Below are 23,343 nucleotides of genomic sequence, written 5' to 3' on the forward strand. Positions count from 1 at the left end.
GATGCTACAAAGATCAGCTACCTGCATTTGTATTAGTGCAATGATGTGATACTGTGAAACATGCTGACGTGATACAGCTGCACTGTAGGTAGGTATGGACTGTACACTGGTGTGATAATGTGACACATACAGAGGTGATACAGGATGATACAGCTGCTCTGTAGGTAGTACGGGCTGTACACTGGTGTGATACTGTGACATGCTGAGGTGATACAAGATGATACAGCTGCTCTGTAGGTAGTGTGGGCTGTACTCTGGTGTGATACTGTGACGTACTGAGGTGATACAACATGATACAGCTGCTCTGTAGGTGGTACGGACTGTACTCTGGTGTGATACTGTAACACATGCTGAGGTGATACAGCTCCACTGTAGTAGTATGGGCTGTACACTGGTGTGATACTGTGACACGTGCTGAGGTGATACAAGATGATACAGCAGCTCTGTAGGTAGTACAGGCTGTACACTGGTGTGGATGATACAGCAGCTCTGTAGGTAGTACAGGCTGTACACTGGTGTGATGATACAGCTGCTCTGTAGGTAGTACAGGCTGTACACCGGTGTGATGATACAGCAGCTCTGTAGGTAGTACAGGCTGTACACCGGTGTGATGATACAGCAGCTCTGTAGGTAGTACAGGCTGTACACCGGTGTGATGATACAGCAGCTCTGTAGGTAGTACAGGCTGTACACCGGTGTGATGATACAGCAGCTCTGTAGGTAGTACAGGCTGTACACCGGTGTGATGATACAGCAGCTCTGTAGGTAGTACAGGCTGTACACCGGTGTGATGATACAGCAGCTCTGTAGTAGTACAGGCTGTACACCGGTGTGATGATACAGCAGCTCTGTAGGTAGTACAGGCTGTACACCGGTGTGATGATACAGCAGCTCTGTAGGTAGTACAGGCTGTACACCGTGTGATGATACAGCAGCTCTGTAGGTAGTACAGGCTGTACACCGGTGTGATGATACAGCAGCTCTGTAGGTAGTACAGGCTGTACACTGGTGTGATGATACAGCAGCTCTGTAGGTAGTACAGGCTGTACACCGGTGTGATGATACAGCAGCTCTGTAGGTAGTACAGGCTGTACACCGGTGTGATGATACAGCAGCTCTGTAGGTAGTACAGGCTGTACACGGTGTGATGATACAGCAGCTCTGTAGGTAGTACAGGCTGTACACCGGTGTGATGATACAGCTGCTCTGTAGGTAGTACAGGCTGTACACCGGTGTGATGATTACAGCAGCTCTGTAGGTAGTACAGGCTGTACACCGGTGTGATGATACAGCAGCTCTGTAGGTAGTACAGGCTGTACACCGGTGTGATGATACAGCTGCTCTGTAGGTAGTACAGGCTGTACACTGGTGTGATGATACAGCTGCTCTGTAGGTAGTACAGGCTGTACACCGGTGTGATGATACAGCAGCTCTGTAGGTAGAACAGGCTGTACTCTGGTGTGATACTGTGACACGTGCTGAGGTGATACAAGATGATACAGCAGCTCTGTAGGTAGTCACAGGCTGTACACTGTATGATACAGCTGCTCTGTAGGTAGTACAGGCTGTACACTGGTGTGATGATACAGCAGCTCTGTAGGTAGTACAGGCTGTACACTGGTGTGATGATACAGCTGCTCTGTAGGTAGTACAGGCTGTACACCGGTGTGATGATACAGCAGCTCTGTAGGTAGTACAGGCTGTACACCGGTGTGATGATACAGCAGCTCTGTAGGTAGAACAGGCTGTACTCTGGTGTGATACTGTTATACATGCTGAGGTGAAACAGCTGCTCTGTAGGTAGTTAGGGCTGTACACTAGTCTGATACTGTGACACAAGCTATGGTGATACAGCTTCCCACAAAATAGTATCATTCCTTCAGTGGGGATCCTGTGACACAGACAGGAGTGATACACTATCATAATGATATCGTGATACACTGTATCATCAGAGGAGATCTAGCCACAGCCATGATACATCACAGCCATGAATGATACAAAACTTGATACACATGTTACATGACACACCCACACACATAACCAGACACATCATCAAAGACTAATTGATGAGGCCTTCTTGGTTGGCTTCCTGGATGGTTTTCCGTCGGTGACTCCTGTCCAGCTGTGACCTGGTGTGTCGTCCGAAGACAGTTGTGACGAGTGACGTGTGTGGGGATGGCTGATGCTCGTTTAGTGGTGGTAGACGGACTCCTAGTCACCTGGACGCCCCATCAAACTTACTCCCCGGGGGGCGTGGGGGCTTGCCCTTGACACCTGATAACGTCACAGTGGGCTCAGCATTATTAGCCTTCATGACTGCTGACACGCCCTTGGGGCGCTTTGTGTAGATTGCAGAGGACAACTGGCTGCAACTGGTAGAATGCTGCTGGTTAACATTTCTGAAATGGATTTTCGAAAATATTTAAAACAATGATGTGAAAGATAGACAAGTCAAGGCTAGCCCCAGTCTAAGCTGAATCTTAGGCGTGGCAGACTGTATGGTATAGCCCAGGAAATCCTCCACTCTCAGCAAATCAGCATCCATTCTGCATTCCTTTAAAATACTTTTGAAAGACTGTGGTTTTACCTGTTTTAGTTTGTATTAGACGAATTAAACATTAACGAAAAATACACAAACTATTGCACTCGCCTAAAAATTTACCCCAGAACATGCATTGTAGGCATTGTGGCAAAAAAAAGTCAATATTGCTTTGCGCTATAGTTCTCATATCTCCATTACGTTATTATCCTACTTAACAGACAACGATTAACGGTTCTAAGATCAACAGAACTCTCTCAGAATCAGGCAAAATGAGCCCGAGTCAAACAAAATTTCAAGTCATATGAAGCATATAAAATGAAAAGTGAAAACAAAGACTTGATTAAAATCAGTACACCTGCATTAGCAGAAACGGCTTTACTATATCAAGTAAATCTGGAATAAAAAAAAAATTCAAAAATTTACCGATGAAAATAACCACATACCTAGCTTTACTGAGATCTGCGTCACTGTCTTTGTGATTTTTAGGTATGGGTGCACTGGTCATTCTTGGATCTCGGAAACTCATGTTGGAGGAGGAAGGCGGAGTCCACTGGGGAATGAATTATGGTTGGCTTATTGACTGAATGACTGACACTTAATTTTCCACATCAAACAGGTCTAACTGCACACATTCAATGAACTTTTTTTAGCGAGTATGGATTTCTAACCACAAATCTCCAGTATAGCCTCTATAGATCAAAATGAAATCATAATATGAGGTGTTAATAGGTACCATACAAATGAAACATATAGTCTAGATTTGAGTTAACATTAGTTTTTTGTAGTGCTAGTACACTTATTAACAAATGACATCAGTATTTAAGCTTAACAGATTTTTCTGCTACTCTGCTTACCTGATGATTATGATCATCCGTTGGCACGTCAAAATGAATGCCGGCTGCACAAAAGGATTCCAACATTTTGATACCTTAAAAAAACAAAGGCATGGATTGATTAGCAATAAAAGATCATTATTACTGTTATTTAGGACCTCGTTTGGTTTATTCGGCTGAAAAATTACTACTGCCTTAGCCAATCGTCTGAGGGTGATATCAACAGATTGAAACCAGCTCTTTCCAGTTCTGATCTAGTTTTAATACAGCCAAAAGGACCACCAGGTCACACTGATAATTTCAAATTTCCTGAATTTTTCCACACCTATTTTTCAGACATATAACTGGAATTAATATTCGAAATTGGAAAACAATTTTCTCTAAGAGAAAGACAGCAAACTACACGGGTAGACAGCCTTTTAAGTACCGGTTAGTTCTGTTGTCTATCAATCAGCCCAAAGTGCACATGCCAAGCCGATTCTAAATTTCAAGGCTTTTCCTGGTTGTTATGAGGCATAATCTGAAGACCTGGAGCATAATATGCATTTCTAAGACCAAAAATAGCCTGCAAAGGTATTAATTATTTAAAAAAGTTAAACTCAACATACTGTCTTTATTTCAGGAGAAAAAATGACTTTTTTTTGGTCTGTAACTCAAATGAGATTGCCTTTCATGCCTTCAGTAATCTGAGCAAAAAGAACAGTTTGATGACGTTCATACCTTTAGACTCAAGTCGGTTAAATCGCTGCACCCACTGGTCCAACAGCAGGTTGTAATACCTCTGCTGCTCGAAGAACCTCATGTAGCGATTGGTGGTTGGGGTGGGGTACACCCGTTGGAAGCCTCCTTTACGGCTGTCCTCATCAATGCTCTCGGTCAGAATACGGATGTCATCCGGGGTGAGGGTGTCAAGGATGGTCTGCAAAATGTGCTGTAAAAATAAAACAAAATTGAAAGTACTATGAAAAACATGTAACACTTGCCATATGCAGAGATGAGTACTGTTTTAAGCGGAAGTGCATGTATTCATGTAGATGTTTGCGATCGCCGCTTGAAAAAAACAAAGAATTAAAAGACTACAAGGATTTAATGTATGTATATATGCTTGCGTTTTCATGTCCTACTCAACAGTTTTTCACTCATATGATGACGAGACGTCATTAGGTGTGTTGACATACATGTATACTATGTCTTTTTCTGGCAGGGTGAGTTCATGCTGCCGAAGTGGTTCCACCACTGAAGTATGATACCAAGGACACCAGACACGACACCCAACCCAGTCACACTATACTCACACTGGGCCACTGAAACTCCCTGTTTCCTTGCTCTAACCCGTAAGTGCTGAGTGCCAAACAAGGTAGCATCAAGTACCATTTTTAAAGTCTTTGGTATGGCTGTTCCTCTGTTTTCAAGGCAGGTGCTCTAATCATTATGTAACCAAAGAGGTTAGAGGGATTTAAAGTGCATGCACATGTGTGTTTCCACCCATTATTGGACTACCGGCAAATTTACATCTTCCAAACTGGTATCTGAGTTGGTTAAGTGCATGAATAAATAAAAGCCTGCAGAAAATGGCCTCACAGTTTTCACTGATGAGAAGCAGTAGGCTCGATGAAAGCAGAGTGCACATGTGAAGCCAACTGGCAGGTAAATGCAATTAGTGCACTAGTAGAGAAGAGGGAGGTTGTGTTTGCTAGAGTACTTACCTCATCTTGGTACCTCTGGCAGTAGTACGCATGTTTGGCACGCTCATCGGGCGCCAGCTGACTACAAAACTGGCGCTTGTCCATGCAGTAATTCGTGGAGGGCAAGTAATTACTAAGAACACAAAACACAGAGAGGAACTCATCAGAGATGACAACATGTTTGTGTATCTGCATGGAAAAAAGGACAAACTCAAAAACTGAACATAAATTTATAAGAGGGGAGTTTTGAATTTTGAGCTCTTTTCACTAAAAGCCAAAAACAGTCCTTCTGCCTCATGTGACCTCTCAGAGATGTTAAAAGGCAACTAGTTTTGATCACATTTATACTACAACAGGGCAGTCTGGAAAAGATTTAAAAACGAACATTGGAGAAACCTGAAGAGATGAATATTTTCAGCTTGAAAAGGTCAGAGAAAAGAGGTGTAATTTGTGACTCTGGAACATGGTAACACAGGCCATCTGTAAATTAGTGTCAAACAACATTTTTCACAGGTCACATGATACAGTTGGACCATTCGTAGCCCTCCCTCCAAACTTCCCCATGGAATCATGAAATATGGGTACTACAGATCCCACCTAACAGGCTTTGATATGTTGTTCCTCACAAATCATGAAGGCATTATATTCACTGTCACTGTGTTAACATTTAGTCCTCACAATACATGTGCACCACTACCAAACTTTTTTGCATGTCTACATTTTTCTTCATTATACACACTTGGACAGGTTATCCACATTTTACGCTCTTTCAAACTATTTTTTTGTTTCATAGTATTTGTATGAAAAATTTTGGGAAAGAAATTCTGACAATGAGATTTAGACAAGCTATGGCGCTTCAGGAGTCAAAGCCTATTTGTAGCTGGTTGTTCCACATCCTCAAACAAGGGCGCATAACTCACCTGAGATCCGTGGTACTTGAGCTTCCTGATGTCGTGACGTCATAGCGATCTGGAATTCGAAACCCAGCCATGTTGAACATATCCTTAATCATGTTTCCTTTGATGTTAATGTCCAGCTGTGAGTTGGAATGTAAACTAGAAACAAAGAAAAGACATTTTTTTTTTAAGCAGACAGCACCGCTCTGGTTTTTCATGTTCCCACATTATCTTAAATAAAAAATCCCAAAATCTTCTTCTACAGTCCCAGGAATAGCCCCTTTCCTGTTCTCAAGAGATCTGTACAGATCATGCTGAAGTCATTTAAATACTGTTTAGCAGCAACGTATGCCTACAAAAATTGTTCTATGATTCTCAAATTCAGTCGATCATGTACAGTCCTCTAACATATCTTACACATTAAAATTTTTAATATTGTATGCCATATACCATAGATATTATATTTATTTCTGGGCATTTTTAAAGTACAATACACACAAACACCGAGTCTGAATGAAAACGTAAATATGAAAACAATTACGCAAGTTTTTGCTGTCAAAACTCATACACTGTGCACTCCTTTACAGCTGTAAAATGAACCAGCTCAGAGGGGCCTCAGACACATGAACCAGCTCAGACATGATGCCGACATTGTGTTGGCCCGATGTGGAGTAAGAGTAGACCCAGTTAAACATGACCCAGTAAAACATGACCCAGTAAAACATGACCCAGTTAAACAAGACCCAGTTAAACACATCCCAGTTAAACACGACCCAGTTAAACAAGACCCAGTTAAACACATCCCAGTTAAACACGACCAGTTAAACACGTCCCAGTTAAACACAACGAACAACATCGTGTTGATACAGTGCCTACGTCATGTCGGCAACATGTCCTGATTTCATTTGGCTATTTGTTTGGTGTACTGCACAAACCAAACTGAGCTTTAAGCCTACCCTTTTCTCCGCACATCTGGGATTTACCTCACTCAGAATAAGACAAAGACTCGGAATAGAACTCATGCTTGTAAAAGGTCAAAAGTGTCGAAATGAAACTTTGATGGACAAATACTACCCCTAAATCCATCTTTAAATTCCTGGGGTCACTTTCACAAAACTTCCTAAGTCACATTTCTCATAACTTTTTTCATAAAAGATGTCTAGGTTATAGTGTCACAAGGCGACGTTATTTACGAGAAAAGTAACGAAAACTGATTTATGAAGTTTTGTGAAAGTGGGCACAAACTTTACTGGGATAAAAACTGTAGTTTTTATGTATGTTTAGAGACAGTGATATGTTATGACAGTAACAAAATACTATATAGAGCCATACAAACATGGGCTGGAGTAGCTGGATACAGCCCATTTGGCCGTTTGGGCTGCAGATCCTCCAATAGAGGCGTTCTGAGTTCGAATACTCTTTCATTTCAGGTAAAAAAAGTCCTACTGTATATTGTAAAAAAAAAACTTAATTGACGTTGTGTCTCACCGTGTTCCAGATGCACAAATGACACCTCACAAATGTTCAGCTTCTCAACTTGCTCCGTTGTTCGTCTACTTTAATTTACTTTTTTCAGTCTTTTTTTCACATTTTTGACAAGGCACATCATATAATAGGACTTTTTTCACCTTTAGCAATGGAAGGGTTTGAACTCGAAACTACCCCATTAGACCAGTTTATGTCCTTATGTCCGTCCTTCACCTTGGGCTGATGTTGACTTCCAGGATCCATGGCCTCAAGGCCTCGTCCAGTAGAATGTCAAACCCAAATAGCTCGTGAACGCTGTAGCGACTCTTCACATTGGCCTTGATCAAACTGTTCATACAGGCTTCCGCGCTGCATTGGGAAGAAAAAAACAAAATTTGTACAGCAAGTATTCAAACATATATTGCAACTCCTCACATATATGTGAGTACTGAAATTATCCACAAATATATTGCAATTATCCACAAATATACGTCAATTATCCAAAACATGCATCATTGCAGCTATCCACAAATAGACTGCAACTTTCCAACCATATATTGCAACTACATGTATCTACACATATACATGTATATGTATTTTACTGGTGGCCCAGTAACTTTATTATCTAGGGACCAATGGACAAACTGGTAGAAGAGCAACATGCATTGCTTCAGAGCGATAATATTACAGAATTCTGATTGGATTATTTCTTTTCACATGCTAGTTTCATTATGCTCCATATAGAACGGCCTATAGAGCAGAGGATCTATGGAGCAGAGGGTTTTTGGAGGAGAGGGTTTTTGGAGGAGAGGATCTATGGAACAGAGGGTATTTGGAGCAGAGGATCTAAGGAACAGAGGGTCTATGGAGCTGAGGATCTATGGAACAGAGGGTCTTTGGAACACCCATCAGGACACAATACAAGTGTACATGTACGTCAGTAAGAACTTGCAAGGTGTGAGCTTCCTCTCCGGCCATACGTCGGAAGCCTGCATAAGCTGGACTTGAGCTCACAGCCATCGCCTTGGTGAGAGGCTCTTGGGTCATTACGTTTGGGTCACTCTAACGCGCTAACCAACTGAGCCACGGAGGCCCCGGTCTCTAAATCACACCATAGCATTTGAGTTCATAACAATGCTAATATGGGTTGCCGGAAACCAGGCAAAGCTTGGAAAAATCTACTGGTCTTTACCGCATAATGTTCATTTTACTTTTTTTCATTGGTGCTTTATGCCATACTCAAGAATATTTCACCTATATGTCAGCGGTCAGCGTTATGGTAGGAGGAAACCGGGCAGAACCCAACAAGACAGCCAAATCCATCTGCAGGTTTTTGGCAGAACTTCCCATGTATAACTAAAGAGGAAGTCAGGATGAGCTCAGCTTGAACTCAAAGCAATCTTAACTGATAATGGTAACAGTGGATACATACCTAATGACTGTCTTGACAATGAGATCCTTCACACTGTCCCAAATGGCAGATGAGTTAATACCCTGCTTCCTCATGTAGCACCAGAGTGCCTTCAGACTCCTACAACACAGTAATAAACCTGTTAGTAACCTGCTTCCTCATGTAGCACCAGAGTGCCTTCAGACTCCTACAACACAGTAATAAACCTGTTAGTAACCTGCTTCCTCATGTAGAACCAGAGTGCCTTCAGACTCCTACAACACAGTAATAAACCTTTTAGTAACCTGCTTCCTCATGTAGCACCAGTGCCTTCAGACTCCTACAACACAGTAATAAACCTGTTAGTAACCTGCTTCCTCATATAGCACCAGAGTGCCTTCAGACTCCTACAACACAGTAATAAACCTGTTAGTACCCTGCTTCCTCATATAGCACCAGAGTGCCTTCAGACTCCTACAACACAGTAATAAACCTGTTAGCACCCTGCTTCCTCATGAAGCACCAGAGTGCCTTCAGACTCCTACAACACAGTAATAAACCTGTTAGTACCCTGCTTCCTCATATTGCACCAGAGTGCTTTCAGACTCCTACAACACAGAAATAAACGCCTTAGTACCCTGATTCTTTCAGTAATTATTGGTGAATTCTGGACAACAAATGGTCTCCTATAACTTAAAGCTGTACAGATAGTAGGAATAACCTAATTCAGCCAAAGTTTAGTGCTTTGTTTCACATTTTGCATAATTTTTATTGATTCATCCACCTGACAGAGCCACATAAAGAGTTTTTACAGAAGACTGATTAATTCCTTATAAGAAAAACATAAGTGTTGGCATCAAAAGTATCATTTTACGAACTTATATTTTTAAGAAAGCTCACATTACATGAAACAGACCATCCGCTAAAATAAAAAATATCAACCACATTACCGATTTATAGCAGAGGACACTAAACAAAGTGTTCAGCGGTTGAAGGTATAAGCTTACCACTTGTGTCCCTGACACACGGTTTCGTCTGAGTTACTCTGGTACTGGTTGTTCTTCTTGTTTATGCTGTAGTTGGTCAGGTGCATGAATTTGTTAGCCAGGTTTTTCATCGCTGATGAGTATCTAAACACAAAACCATTTGATCATTTTGTTTAATTTTATTCGTTATTTGATTGCTGTTTAATGCCATAATTTTCTTCACTTAGATGATGGCCATTAGTTTCATGGGTGGAGATAAACAGCAGAGATAAACGAGATAAAAACCACCAACTTTGTGCAAGTTACTGACAAGTTTTCCAACATTTGAGTGAGTGAGTGATTGGGGTTTAACGTCGTACTCAAACTTTTTCAGTCATATCACGACGAAGGAATCCTTAGTGTGCATGTGATGTGCCCCCTTGTTGCAGGACGGATTTCCACCGCTCTTTTATCTAGGGCTGCTTCACTGAGGCGCCCTACTTATGGCAAGTAAGCTGCCCTGTCTGAGCCGCGATACTGATACGGGTCAACCAGTCGTTCCACTATCCCCTTATTGCTGAACGCCAAGCTAGGAAGTTACAGCTTCCTCTTTTAAGGTCTTAGGTGTGACTCAATCCAGGATTGACCATGGATCTACTGCCCCCGAAGCGGACTCAAAACATTTGACCATCAGACTTGTAGACAATACCAGTGGATGACAGGTCAATCAAGACGGCCCAAATGGCCCACGAACAATAAGAGCATGGTAATCAAGAAACACTTTGACCAAGGATGGAACAGGAAACAATACTCAGTGATAACTCAGTGAAACAGAGCCCATTACAGAACTGAGTTATCTTCCCCTTAAACATCATCCAGATGGCACTATGCCCATCTTGGTCATGGCAATATAAAAAATAAAGTATTTTTTCCCATCAAAATATCTATTAAACAAGAGCTCAGAAATCTGAATCTCTGACCAGGTTATTTGCAATCAAGACCGCTATCTCAGATCAGATGCATACAACCTTTTGAGGAGATTGTTGCTTGTTTTTACATAGTTCTGGAACTGTTTCTCTTCTAGGTTCTTTTTTCTCAGGTTCTTTTTTCTCTGTTTCTTCTGTTACACTGGTAAATTTTGTTTCAACCAACGAAATGGCTGTTCTGTAATAAAAAAAAAAAAAGTGCTTATTCTACATGGCTTACTTGGAAGAGGCGAATCTGGCCAGTCCGTCCTCGTAGACATAAATCCTGAGGGGATCACAGCTGCTGACGTACACATACACCCTCATGTCAAACTTACTGTCGTTGATCAGGAACGGACGAGCCAGGTATCTACACAGGAACAGAAACAAGGAAAAAAAAAGAAAAGATTATTTTTGTCAAACAGATGTTGAATACTTAAGAGGAAACTTGTTGAGAATAGAGTCACCTGGTCTACACTGAGCCACTATGCAGGTATAGCCTCTTATTACTTACCTTTGTACGATGACTGGGCGTCGACGAGGAATCTGTGTCCACTTGTGAATCACCTTTATCCCAATCCCACGAGCAGACGCTGGCTAAAAAAAGCAGAATCACTTCAACGATTAAAGTAATGCTCATACTGTAAGCCAGACAGTCTGGTCAGGCACCCTCATTTCCTAAACCAAATACACATGACTATGAACAAATCAATTAAATAAATTATACTCGGCAAATTTTAACAAAGTGATTTATTTATTTATTTATTTATTTGATTGGTGTTTTACGCCGTACTCAAGAATATTTCACTTATACGACGGCGGCCAGCATTATGGTGGGTGGAAACCGGGCACAGCCCGGGGGAAACCCACGACCATCCACAGGTTGCAGGCAGACCTTCCCACTTACGGCCGGAGAGGAAGGCAGCATGAGCTGGACTTGAACTCACAGCGACCGCATTGGTGAGAGGCTCCTGGGTCATTACGCTGCGCTAGCGCGCTAACCAACTGAGCCACGGAGGCCCCTATTTATTTATTAACTTGATTGGTTATTATGCCGTATTCAATAATATTTCACTTAAATGACAGCAGTCAGAATTATTGCTGGAGGAAATCGGGTAGAACTTAGGTGAAACCAACAACCATCCACAGGGTTGCTGGCAAACCTTCTCACTGTCAACCAGAGAGGGAGCTGGAATGAGTTGGACATGAATTCACAGTGACCGTATTGGAGAGAGGCTCCTGGATCACTGTGCTGTGCTGGCATACCAACCAGGAGGCCTCTTTAACAAAAGGATGTTTTCCCTTACATGTACTGCTGCATCAATGAAAAATCACACATGAAAAAAAAAAGTTTTCTGCATATGTGCACTCAACAAAACTCAAAAAAAAATAATCTTTTTTATCTGTCCTTTTCTACATTGTGACCACGTATAAAAATATGCACGCTGTCCAGCAGCGTGAGCCTACCGGTTTGATAATCCACTTCTGTTTGCTGCCACCATCTTCCCAAGCCCTCCTCAAGAGTTTAAGATCAAAAGGCAGCACAAACGTCTGGGGGAAGAAACCGAACTCTTTACGGCCAAAATGAACCTGCATTCGTGACAGATTGCGCCATAATCTGTCCTTCCTACCCAACTGGAAGGACCCGGGGAAGTGATTGATCTAGCGGGGAAAACAAGATTGACATTAGCAAAATGTCACATTTGTTAACAACAATGGGGAGCTGGCATACTTTTTAATCCCACAAGGTGATGCTAGTGTGAAGCAAGGCCTCGAACCACTGATATGTCAAAATATGATTGTAACACGACATTTAGAATGTATTACTTTCTACTGTAACGATGCTCTGGCTTTATTGTGACGTCCTGCTACTGGGCGTTTGCTGGGTCTCCATTTTCCATTCCGTTCACAGTCACAAAATTTTGTTATAATGAAATGGAAATTAATGTATGTAATTTAACAATGAAACACATATAATGTAAGTTTTAATAGCTAATGGATGCCAAGCAGTTAACTTGTTTGTCGCAGCGCAGCAATTGCTAGCGAGATAGAATTGGTAGTTCTATGAGCCTGTGGCTGTCATTGTCACAAATTTTCAGAATTACTGACTGATACTTTAATAGTTCTCTAACCCAAAAATATGTCATTCATTTGAAGAAATCATCACATCACCAGATTATGTGGCTTCTAAAGCAATTCACACCACATACAAAATCCCACGGAAGCTGGAAAGATCTTGAAAAGAAATCAGAGCTGAAAGGTCACTCAACTACCATTGATCTGGATACAAACAAACACTTATACACAACAAAGGGCGATGACAATAAACCATACTATAATTCTTCAACCTTTGCGCTTCTTTACAAGGTGTTTATTCAAATATATTCTTATGGCTTTATTCTGTGTACAGAAATAAAATCATACTTTTTTTTTGAAGTCCTAAAATTGGCCAGTCTAACCAATGTAGTTCTGACTCCTAACTGTGGATAAATTGCACTTTTCACTGGCGAAAAGGTTGAGGAATTAGGGTAGCATTGGTGACCATTTTACATCTACAACTTACTGTGCCTTTGAAAGAGCACATTATGTGGTTTTAATATCCATATCCTGACCCGCACTGCACACTAACTTTCCCCAACAACCTCTACATCACTATCACTCACCTTTTGATACTCTCGGATAGATCTGAAGGCTTGGGATTTCATATGTTTACCGAAGCAGCCCACCCAATCATGGTTGCCTGCAAGAATACCCATTATCATTTTGATCTGTGATGTCGCATTGCATGTCCCTGTTACATGACACATGTATAGCCTGAGCAAGGCTTCACTAGCAAAATGGAGGCTAAGTTAATTGTAACTACATGTACCATGACAAGACATGTTATAGGCATACATGTAACATGGTAGTTACTATAAACTTAGCATGTGACTGTAGCTACATGTACCATGTCAAGATATGTTATAGGCATACATGTATCAAGGTAGTTACTATAAACTTAGCATGTGACTGTAGCTACATGTACCATGTCAAGATATGTTATAGGCATACATGTATCAAGGTAGTTACTATAAAATTAGCATGACTGTTACAACATGTACAATCAACATAGCTTATGATTGTAACTACATGTACCATGACAAACATGGTGTATGCATACATGCATCATGGCAGTTACTGTTAACTTGGCGCATGATTGTAACTACATGTACCATGACAAACATGTTGTATGCATACATGCATCATGGCAGTTACTATTAACTTGGCGCATGATTGTAACTACATGTACCATGACAAGACAAGTTATAGGCAAACATATATATCATCGTAGTTACAATCAACTTACTTAGCCCATGGTTGTAACCATGTGTACCATGACAAACACGTTGTAGGCATAAATGTATCAGGGTAGTTACAATCAACTTAGCATTCGTGGTTGTAACTACGTGTACCGTGACAAGACATGTTATAGGCACATATGTATATCAAGGAAGTTACAATCAACCTAGCTTATGATTGTAACTGCATGTACCATGACAAACATGTTAAAGGCCTACATGTATCATGGTAGTTACAATCAACTTAGCACATGGTTGTAACTTTATGTACCATGACAAACATGTTCTGCTGTATTTTGTTTGTCCCATTCCAAAGCTTACGTTTAGTGATGCGGAATCCAGATCTGGAAAGAGCCGACTTGACCACATTTGGGGTGATAGGACTCATTCTCCACTTAAGCAACTTCCTCATTTCCCATGGTAACTTCTCCACTGAAACAAAAGGCACGGAAAACCTCAAATTACGTGAAACTGAAAGAGGTGTAGAGGTAAAAAAAAAAAACTCCAAAAAACATCTCGCAGTGAGATTCTGACAGCCTACACAATGAGCTTTAATTGGCAAGGAAAAATTATAAAATACTATAACATCACAGTGCTTGAGTACTACTCATGCATGTGTTTGACGAGCACACATACTACTCATGCATGTGTTTGACGAGCACACATACTACTCATGCATGTGTTTGACCAACACACATACTACTCATGCATGTGTTTGACCAGCACACATACTACTCATGCAAGTGTTTGACCAGCACACATACTACTCATGTATGTGTTTGACCAGCACACATACTACTCATGCATGTGTTTGACGAGCACACATACTACTCATGCATGTGTTTGACGAGCACACATACTACTCATGCATGTGTTCGAAGAGCTCACAAATATGTACCCACAATGAGTGACTCGAGGACGAGCTACATGTACACAGCAGGTTCAAAGGACAGCAGAACGCATCGTTTTTTCTTCTGTGACATTGCAGTGCGAGTGTACTTCAGTGTACTGGGGCTACAATGTGGCATGCCCATGTGTTTAGTTTGAAAGGACCTGGATATGAATTGTTCGAATTATAATCATCTCATTCATCATAAAAATCAGTTTACTTTTATGTCTTTTTTACAGTCACGTTTTCTAAAAAAAATAAGGGCCGAGTGGCTCTGCTTACAATACCTTGTTTTTTCCGCATTGATTACATTTAAAATAAATGAAGTTATCCAAATTTTTTTTTTTTTGGCAGTTCAGAAAATCTCTTACCCTTTTCCCCTTCCGCGACAAAGTTTATGGTTGGTGGAATGTTGCTGAAGAGGCTCGGTGTTAGAGCAGCTAATACTGGCATGTCAGAGCTGACCGATCGCGATCGCAGGTGGTGCTTCTCACTGGTCGAACTCAGCGGCCGACACGATGGAGTCGCACTGTGAGCGCTACTACGTGATTTCACCGACATGGGGCGTTTTGATGGGGAGCTGGTAAAGGAATAGTTATCCAGATCATCTGTGAACAAAATTAACAAAATTCATACATCCAATAGCACATTTCATTCTGCAAGTTCCATGACTAAATACATCAGAAAACTTTATAGAAGTGATTCAATGATGTTTATTGTATTTAATTCATTTATCTTGTTTGCAATTTTTAACTCTTATTCCCAATGAATATTTCAATTAAATCAGTAAAAAGGGGCAATGGAAGAACACTGTATATTCATATGTACATCTATCTTTATATTAGCCTTCGCAAGGAAGTTTATCATCACAAATGTTTCATACTGTCATCAGTGAATCGTCTTCCAGGTCACCGATAGCATCCTCATCCTCCTGATCAATGTCATCTAGGTCATCATCAACTTCCACCTCATCATCTTCTTCATAGTCATCAGTACTAGCCTCTCCATCACCAGGCAGGCGCTCTCTGAAACAAACCCAAAACACTACATGAGCTTGAGAAAAATGTCCCGTGGAATATTATGTCCCCTGAATAAACTGCTGAAGAACACCAGTCATTTAGTGCCATTAGTTTGCAATGATCTGCACAATCTTAATTTTTGTTTAATGTCAACTTAAATATATGTAGTAAGTTTCAAGGAACACTAATCTTATTGGCTCCCTCTTCCATTTGCCATGTAGATTTTCACAGAAATAGCACATGCATTCTCTGTGTGGTCAGTTTGAGCAATCTCACTCAAAATATTCTTTATTAATATTGTTCTTTATTAATGGGCATAAAATACCATTTCTTTATCATCAAGCAAAACAATTGGCATCTATCAGAGATACACGTGTAACCCAACTGTTTATATCGTTTGTAGCAAAATAGAAACTACAGCTTTTTCATTGTAAATCACTGCAGACCGAAACTTGTCTGAGGCTACATTACTCATTTTGCCAGTTCTATAGACCGCTTAGAAAAGTGTTTTGAGGTTTGTTTGGAGGGTAGGATAATATCCCAGTGGAAAAATGTAAGTGTCAGCAACAAAGTCAATGCATTGACCTCATGACTTTTACTTGCCTCTGGGAAAATTTTAGGGGAAATGAAACATGCCACGTTATCATCAGCTGTGTGCAAAATTCTGTACCAACAACTGGAATGGCTACTCCCCTAACATTATAAGTGAAGCAAGGAGGCATGAGCAACGCTTTTACTAACAATGTCTTGTTTTCATGTAAAAATCATCAATTTTAAACAGAGCAAACAGAAAATTTCAAACTGCGAACATAATACACGAGAAAAGTCAGGACGAGGTAGAGAGGAAATGAAGTCGTCTATGGTATTTTAGTACCAATGTTCTTCAAACATTGAATTGTATAGAAGAATCTACTGGTATGTACAGTGTACATGTATCTACATGTCTAACAATCTGCAATTATTCACTATTTAGTGCTATCCACAGAAGCATGCCAACTGAGGTAAAGCTAAGGATGCTGTCACTTTTATGTCATGTTCCAAAACATTCTGACTTGCCTTGACATGAAGAACATTTCAGATGAAAGACCATAGTTCAATTCTTTTTTTTTATATGTTTTTTGACCTAGTAAAATGCATTTAAAACTTTGGTTTTTGCTGTGACGTTTTTTGACCAGTGATATCACTTCCGCTTTCAGTCATTTGACACACATACATGTACATGTAGATTACAGCATGTATATTTCATAATTCAAAATGAATCTTCATTTAGAGCTATGAATGGACCTTGAAACAAACTATTTGAAGCCAAAATATTGCTGTGATGTCACTGATACCCTACGGGTCTCAACAGACCATTACAGACTCCTTTGCTTTAAATGAATTTTAGTAGGTTAGCAAAATTCTAAAAAAAGGAACTATATTTGTTGACAGTGTTTAATGGTCTTTTATCTGATAAATACTTTTCTCTTAGTGTTTTCTTTGCCTTTGAACATCAAAGCTTTCTTACACAATGTAAAATGTTATTAAACACTGTTATTGCTGACTGGGAGGAGGGAGAGAGAAGTTGGAATTTAAAAGACATTCCAATGTTATGCATCTATTTGACAGGAAACAAGTTTTGGAACCTTGGTCATCGCCTGTATCAGGAAATTTCCCATCATGCAGCAGTCATTTCTATGTAATAATACCTCAGGGCTTGTGATCACATAGCGATCTTACATGTAAGTCAAAACTCGAAATCATTTTCATATTGTCATTTCTGAAATAACAAGGTCAAAAAATTGCTTGACAAATTCTGGATAAGTATTTGCAAAAGAAATTTCACCTGACATAACAAAACGTAGCAAACCATGCTTGTCAAATAAAAAAAAACAGTGCCTCTGTAGCTCAGTTGGTCAGCGCGGTATCACAGGGTAATGACCCAGGAGCCTCTCACCAATGTAGTCACCGTTAGTTCAAGTCCAGCTCATGTTGGCTTCCTCTCCGGCCGTACTTTGGTCTAGGGTTTCCCCGGGATCTACCCTGTTTCCTCCCATCATAATACCGGCCACCATCGTATAAGTGAAATATTCTTGAATATGGCGTAAAACACCAATCAAATAAATAAATAAAAAAAAAAACACAACTTTTGGGAAGGGGGTACGCGTTTCCATTGGGTACAGTGAGGTGCATATAAATGTAAATTTAGTGTTACCCCAAACAAGCAACTTTTTAATCTGTGCCTGTCACAAAGGTATACTTGTACATGTAGGCAAAAGTCCAGATCAAAATCACTCCTCTGGCTTCCTGCCAGCCAAGCTGTCAATCATGTCGAGTAAAGGCTGTATATTTGACAGTCCTCAGATTGTTTACACAGTCAACAGTAGTAAATTTTCAAAGAGTAAAGCCTATTATAATGTCAAGAGAAAATCCCTTACTCAGGGACAACCCTTGGACATGTTCATACATGTGTGCAGATCTTAGGCCCCCATTCAGAAGTACTGATCAAAGCCCATTGAGCTAACAATCTTTTGACCCCTTAAACCACAGGTCAGGACATAAAACCTATTAAACGCAGTGTGCATTTTCCCCTGTTAAAGGAAGTAACAAGGTAGCAACTGTTGTTCTATTGACTGCTAACTGCTAAGTGCAGGTGCACTTTCATTGTCACATTAACAGGCTTAATGAACAGCTAGAGTTATTCAATCATGTGTGGGGAAGATTTGATGGCACTAGCAGCCTTGCCTGAATAAATGTTCGTATACAAGTACATGTATTAACAGACTATGAGTCCTGAGAGTGCATTATACAGATCAACACTACACATGTCAGCTACACGTACTGTACATGTATAAATGAACCTCAATACAAGTTTTTCATTTTCCCTAAAATTATTGTTATTACATGTAGAGACCCCTAGCCAGGATTTATGAAAGACGTGGGGCATGAGTGTCCTAGCCATAATAGCCGAGCGTCTGCATTCCCTACGGTTGCCAAGAACTTGCCATCGCTCTTGATGGCTATGTTGTAATTCAATACCAGTTTTTAATCTAGTTTGAGTCCTGGTTTAAATACATGTCACTGTAAATACCATGTCATCAATGGAGCTCTCCTCCACTGTTAGTAAAAAATTGATATTTTCACACTTAGGTGTAAGCCTTTCCTACAGACATCACATAAGTATCACATTTAATTTATTTCTTAAAGGGAAAGAACCTGGACATGAATGTTATTTGTTCAGGAATTATGACATAATAGTGAGTAAGGCATTTGAAACAAAACACCGCCCTGTGACTGATGTCACTTAAGTGACGTCAGTTTTATTTGACTGACGTCACTTGACGTCACTCAAATAAAGTTCATTTTGTTGAATAGTTTTGACTGGTCTGCTTGAGGAGAACTTTGTATAATAATTTTCTTATCCTACAAGATTAATTCATGAGTATGAGGCAGCACTTTGTCGCTGTTGTTGCTTTGACAGCTGCGTTCGTCCAGTTCGTAAAAAAAAATCGAACAGTCTTGTTCAGTGCGGTTTGTCTTTTGTGGGTGGACTGACGCTCCCTCTTCAGCTGAATCGAACTGGGCATGCTGTTGGCAATTGTCTTAAGTTTAACAATTAACAACTTGTCAATACAAGCTTGTTGATCTACAGTTGTGCATTATATATGCGCGGTTGGCTGAATGTTAGAATCTCGGAGTAGGAGTTATGAAGCTAACAAAGATTTTCGCTTTTATAGTTACTCCTCGATATTTGGAGGGGAAAAAAAGTCTTGCAATCTGAAGCATTGTTCAGTGAATACAATACAAGCCCACGAATGTCTTTACAGTACTGTTTTGCAGAAAAGGACAGGAAATCAAATAAAGTGGTTTTTTAGAGGCAGGGCGCGGACCTCCAGGCATTGCGCTGCGCCACGTGACAAACTGCTAACTAGGGGTCTGATGGAAGTGAGGTTTTGGAAATTTCCTTTGTTGAAAAAAACTTGTGAAGCATTTTTAATACCAAACTCCACAATGATCTCAAAAGGTCAGCATCATTTCAATTGGCAATGTGTGCATCTCATACCAGTCAGTTACTGTATACAGTCAATGCAGATAATGTATGTGCCACACCTGAGTATCATTGTTGTAAGTGAGAAACATGCAAGTCAGCAAAATGCGCTTCATATAAAATAAAGTATACATGTACATGTATCTAGATATGACCGGGTGAATTCTATTGTTTGTTTTGTTTATTTCTAGGTTTTTAACAAGCATTTGTTGTTCACAATGAAGAATCACCAGAGGGGAAAATTGGGAGTGTTGATGTGTCAATAGTGAGTTTAGTGTGTCCTTTGAGGTCTCAGTACGTCAGAGAAACAGGGCAAGTACCTAGCAACATCAATGACCCAGTGTTCATAAAACAGACTTACCCAGAGGGCGATCCCCAGTCCGAACTGTCATTGTCGTTCACAGAGAGGGTGTCCGAGGACTGCGTTAGTTTGTTCCCAGCGTCTTTAGACTTAGCAGAAAGTGAAGATGTGGCAGGTGCCCCGTCGCCTTTCAGTCGTATCCCGTGTTCGTGAAGCTGTTCATGCGATTTCGATCCTTTTCGATAAAACTGAAAGGCATGCTTGCCCTCAGGAAGCGGTGAGGCCAAGGATGGGTGGGTCTGATTGGGCGAAAGCACCTGCTGACCACTTTGATCCAGTTCAGCCTGCCCGACTTCTCTCACCATACAGTACGGTTTTGTGGGAGTGTAGTTCGGGTTTCGCACACTGACACAGCAGTCGGAACTGGAAGATGACTGGTGCATACATGATCCGCTGGAAGACACAGATGACTCTGAGCGAGACTGACAGGTGCAGGACAACGGTTGCGAACCATCCGCAGAACTAAGATCTGAACAGTGTGACGGCACAGAGGCCACAGCGTGTATCTCTTCAGAGGGTGCATCTGTCTGTATGACTGTTCTTCCATTGGCACCGCTAGTCATGCCAGACACGAGGCTGCCAATTTCAATTAAAGCCTTACAGGCATCCTTTCCTGGGGGATTCTTGTCCGTTGTTGTTTGAGAACGTAGCGTCTCGGCTAGGCGATCTATTTCAGAGCAAAGTGCAGAAGACGGGGCAGATTTCTTGTGTGTGTGTTTTTCCCTCCGCATGCCGCTTTGTGGACGCATGAAGGAGTTTGTCTGCAGAGATGTGGAGTTAGTGTTGGGTGACACCTCTGATGCTCCTGAGGCGGTGCTGTCTCGTCTTGAACTACTTTGTCCACAGTACTGTTTTTTCACAGGCTTCTTATACTGAGGAGCAATGTTTGCCAGGTCCTTAGCACTGAGAGGTCTGTTGTATGGGTTGGCGTGACTGTGATGTCTTGGTGGGGATTTCCTAATTTCTCCCTGTTCCACAGGGGATGGGGTAGGGTGTGGTGCAGGCTTGGCTCCTCCTCCTGCTTGTGATGTATCAGGGGCAGCTTTGAAGCTTGTCGATATAACTTTACCTGTCAAGGAAGAAACACCTGGACTGTTACGGTAATTCGAAAACATGAGCTAACAACATGACACACTTTACTTTTTGCAAAAAATCTGTTTGAACATTCAAATCTATCCTAATGTTCTACATGCACCAGGAGTTGGATGTTATAATGCACATAGCACACATATAACTTGTATTTCAAATCTCACTCCAATTTCACTGTACACATATGTACGGACATATACCACTGTATAGATATTACAAATTGTGCAAATCTGCAAAGGGGACCAAGGTGGTTAGTACACCAGCGTGGCACGATGACACAGGAGCCCTCCCACCACTGCAGTCACTGTGAGCTCAAGTCCAGCCCATACTAGCTTCTTTTTCAGTTGTATGGCGGTTGTATGTACATAACTAACAAATCTTCCTAATAACTAATATACATTTACATGGTGTCTGGCAAGTATTTATTTATTTGCTTGTTCATTAACACCATATTAAAGATTTTTTTAACATATACATGCACATAATGACTGTTGTCAGTTTAATGGGTGAAGGGAACAGGGTTGCCTTGGTAACGTACTGATCTGTTACAATTTACTGACAAACTCTGGCGAACAGTTAAGAACAGTTAACATGTCTCTCCATGTACAACTGTGCAATTGGCCCTATGAATGCTGTCAACCACTTATTGTCACCAAGGCCCCATGAACAAACAGAGCATTAAAAATTTCCTGTCAATGGCCAGGATTGAACCGCTACCTTATGTGCCGTATCTGGCAGTAATTACAGCTCTAAGCGTTAAGCTGCAAGACTTGTAGGAATATTGTAGTAAAGATACACATAATAAAGTAGGAAAGGTACCCAAACTAAGACCTCTTTTTTTCCACGTTGAGCAAAGCCTAAAAAAATTGATAACCAGACAATACCTGAAGGGAGCATATACATGTAAGGGATGCCACTTGCTCCATAACTGTAGGGTGAACCCGTGCTACTGGCCGCATTCCTCAAGGCTAGGATATCAGACTGGTTGAACAGCTGCACGGTTTGGTCAGCTGGTTTGTGTACTGTAGCAAGGGTTTGCGAGCCTGCTGACGAAGTGGCAGCTGTTTCTTCAAAAGACAGCTCCTCCAGACTTGCCGTCAGCTTTCCTAGGTTCGAGTCCCCCATCTGTAATCTGCTCACCAATGAATTCCTAATACTGGCAAGGATCTCATGTCTGGAGAAAACACAAATATTTATTTGTGTATATACTATACGTGTGTATTTTGTAAACCAGATGTTTTTTTCCTCACCAATGAGACTGAAACTTTTCCAGGAAGTGTGAAAAAAATTACTTTAGCAAGACACTCAAAGGAGCCCAAAATAAATTTGTACAAAGTAAACCAAAAAGGAAATGAAAACTGCCATGTTTCTCAAGTATTTGCACTGTGCATGAACAATGCCATGACAATGGCCAGCATTATGGTCGGGGGAAAAAGGCATAAAATTTAATGGAATGTTACATTGTATCAGTTTCTACTATAAAGTCATTATGTCACTGTAAGGTGAAGCCATTATGATGAGTTTGGATTCATCGTGAGCACTGCAGCCAGGCATTTGCTGGGTTCCCGTAGTGTCAAGCCAAAATGCCTGCTTTCCAAAATGGTCACTATATACATGTATATATTAACTGCACATTATTAGTCAGTGCTTTGTTGAATTAACCTTTTCCTATCTATCTTAACAAAATATTAAAGCTCTGCATTTAATTTTTCAGAGTGCTTCAGCGTGACCATATGGTGTTAGAAACAGTCAGAAATAAAAATATCGCTTGATCAATTAAGTTGATGACACTTAAAATACAAACAAAATACAATGTTTCAACATAGACCCCAATGATTTCAATCAGCTAGTTTGCACATACATTTTATATAGTGCGC

General features: G+C 40.8%; 1 protein-coding gene across 1 annotated transcript; it reads right to left on the reverse strand.

The window, feature by feature from the left end:
- Window positions 1-2,142: 2,142 nt before the first annotated feature.
- LOC135478252 (tubulin monoglutamylase TTLL4-like) lies at window positions 2,143-22,591 on the reverse strand. The gene is given in 21 exon segments (XM_064758525.1): window positions 2,143-2,399; window positions 2,986-3,092; window positions 3,397-3,470; window positions 4,096-4,306; window positions 5,082-5,193; window positions 5,981-6,115; window positions 7,658-7,792; window positions 8,856-8,954; window positions 9,821-9,943; window positions 10,985-11,113; window positions 11,258-11,340; window positions 12,211-12,405; window positions 13,407-13,483; window positions 14,403-14,513; window positions 15,342-15,578; window positions 15,780-15,816; window positions 15,854-15,995; window positions 20,378-21,446; window positions 22,351-22,464; window positions 22,467-22,539; window positions 22,541-22,591. Coding segments are annotated over 21 exon segments (3,498 nt in total). The 3' UTR covers window positions 2,143-2,215.
- Window positions 22,592-23,343: the final 752 nt, after the last annotated feature.

Source organism: Liolophura sinensis, chromosome 11, assembly GCF_032854445.1.
Source record: "Liolophura sinensis isolate JHLJ2023 chromosome 11, CUHK_Ljap_v2, whole genome shotgun sequence".
Classification (NCBI taxonomy): domain Eukaryota; kingdom Metazoa; phylum Mollusca; class Polyplacophora; order Chitonida; family Chitonidae; genus Liolophura; species Liolophura sinensis.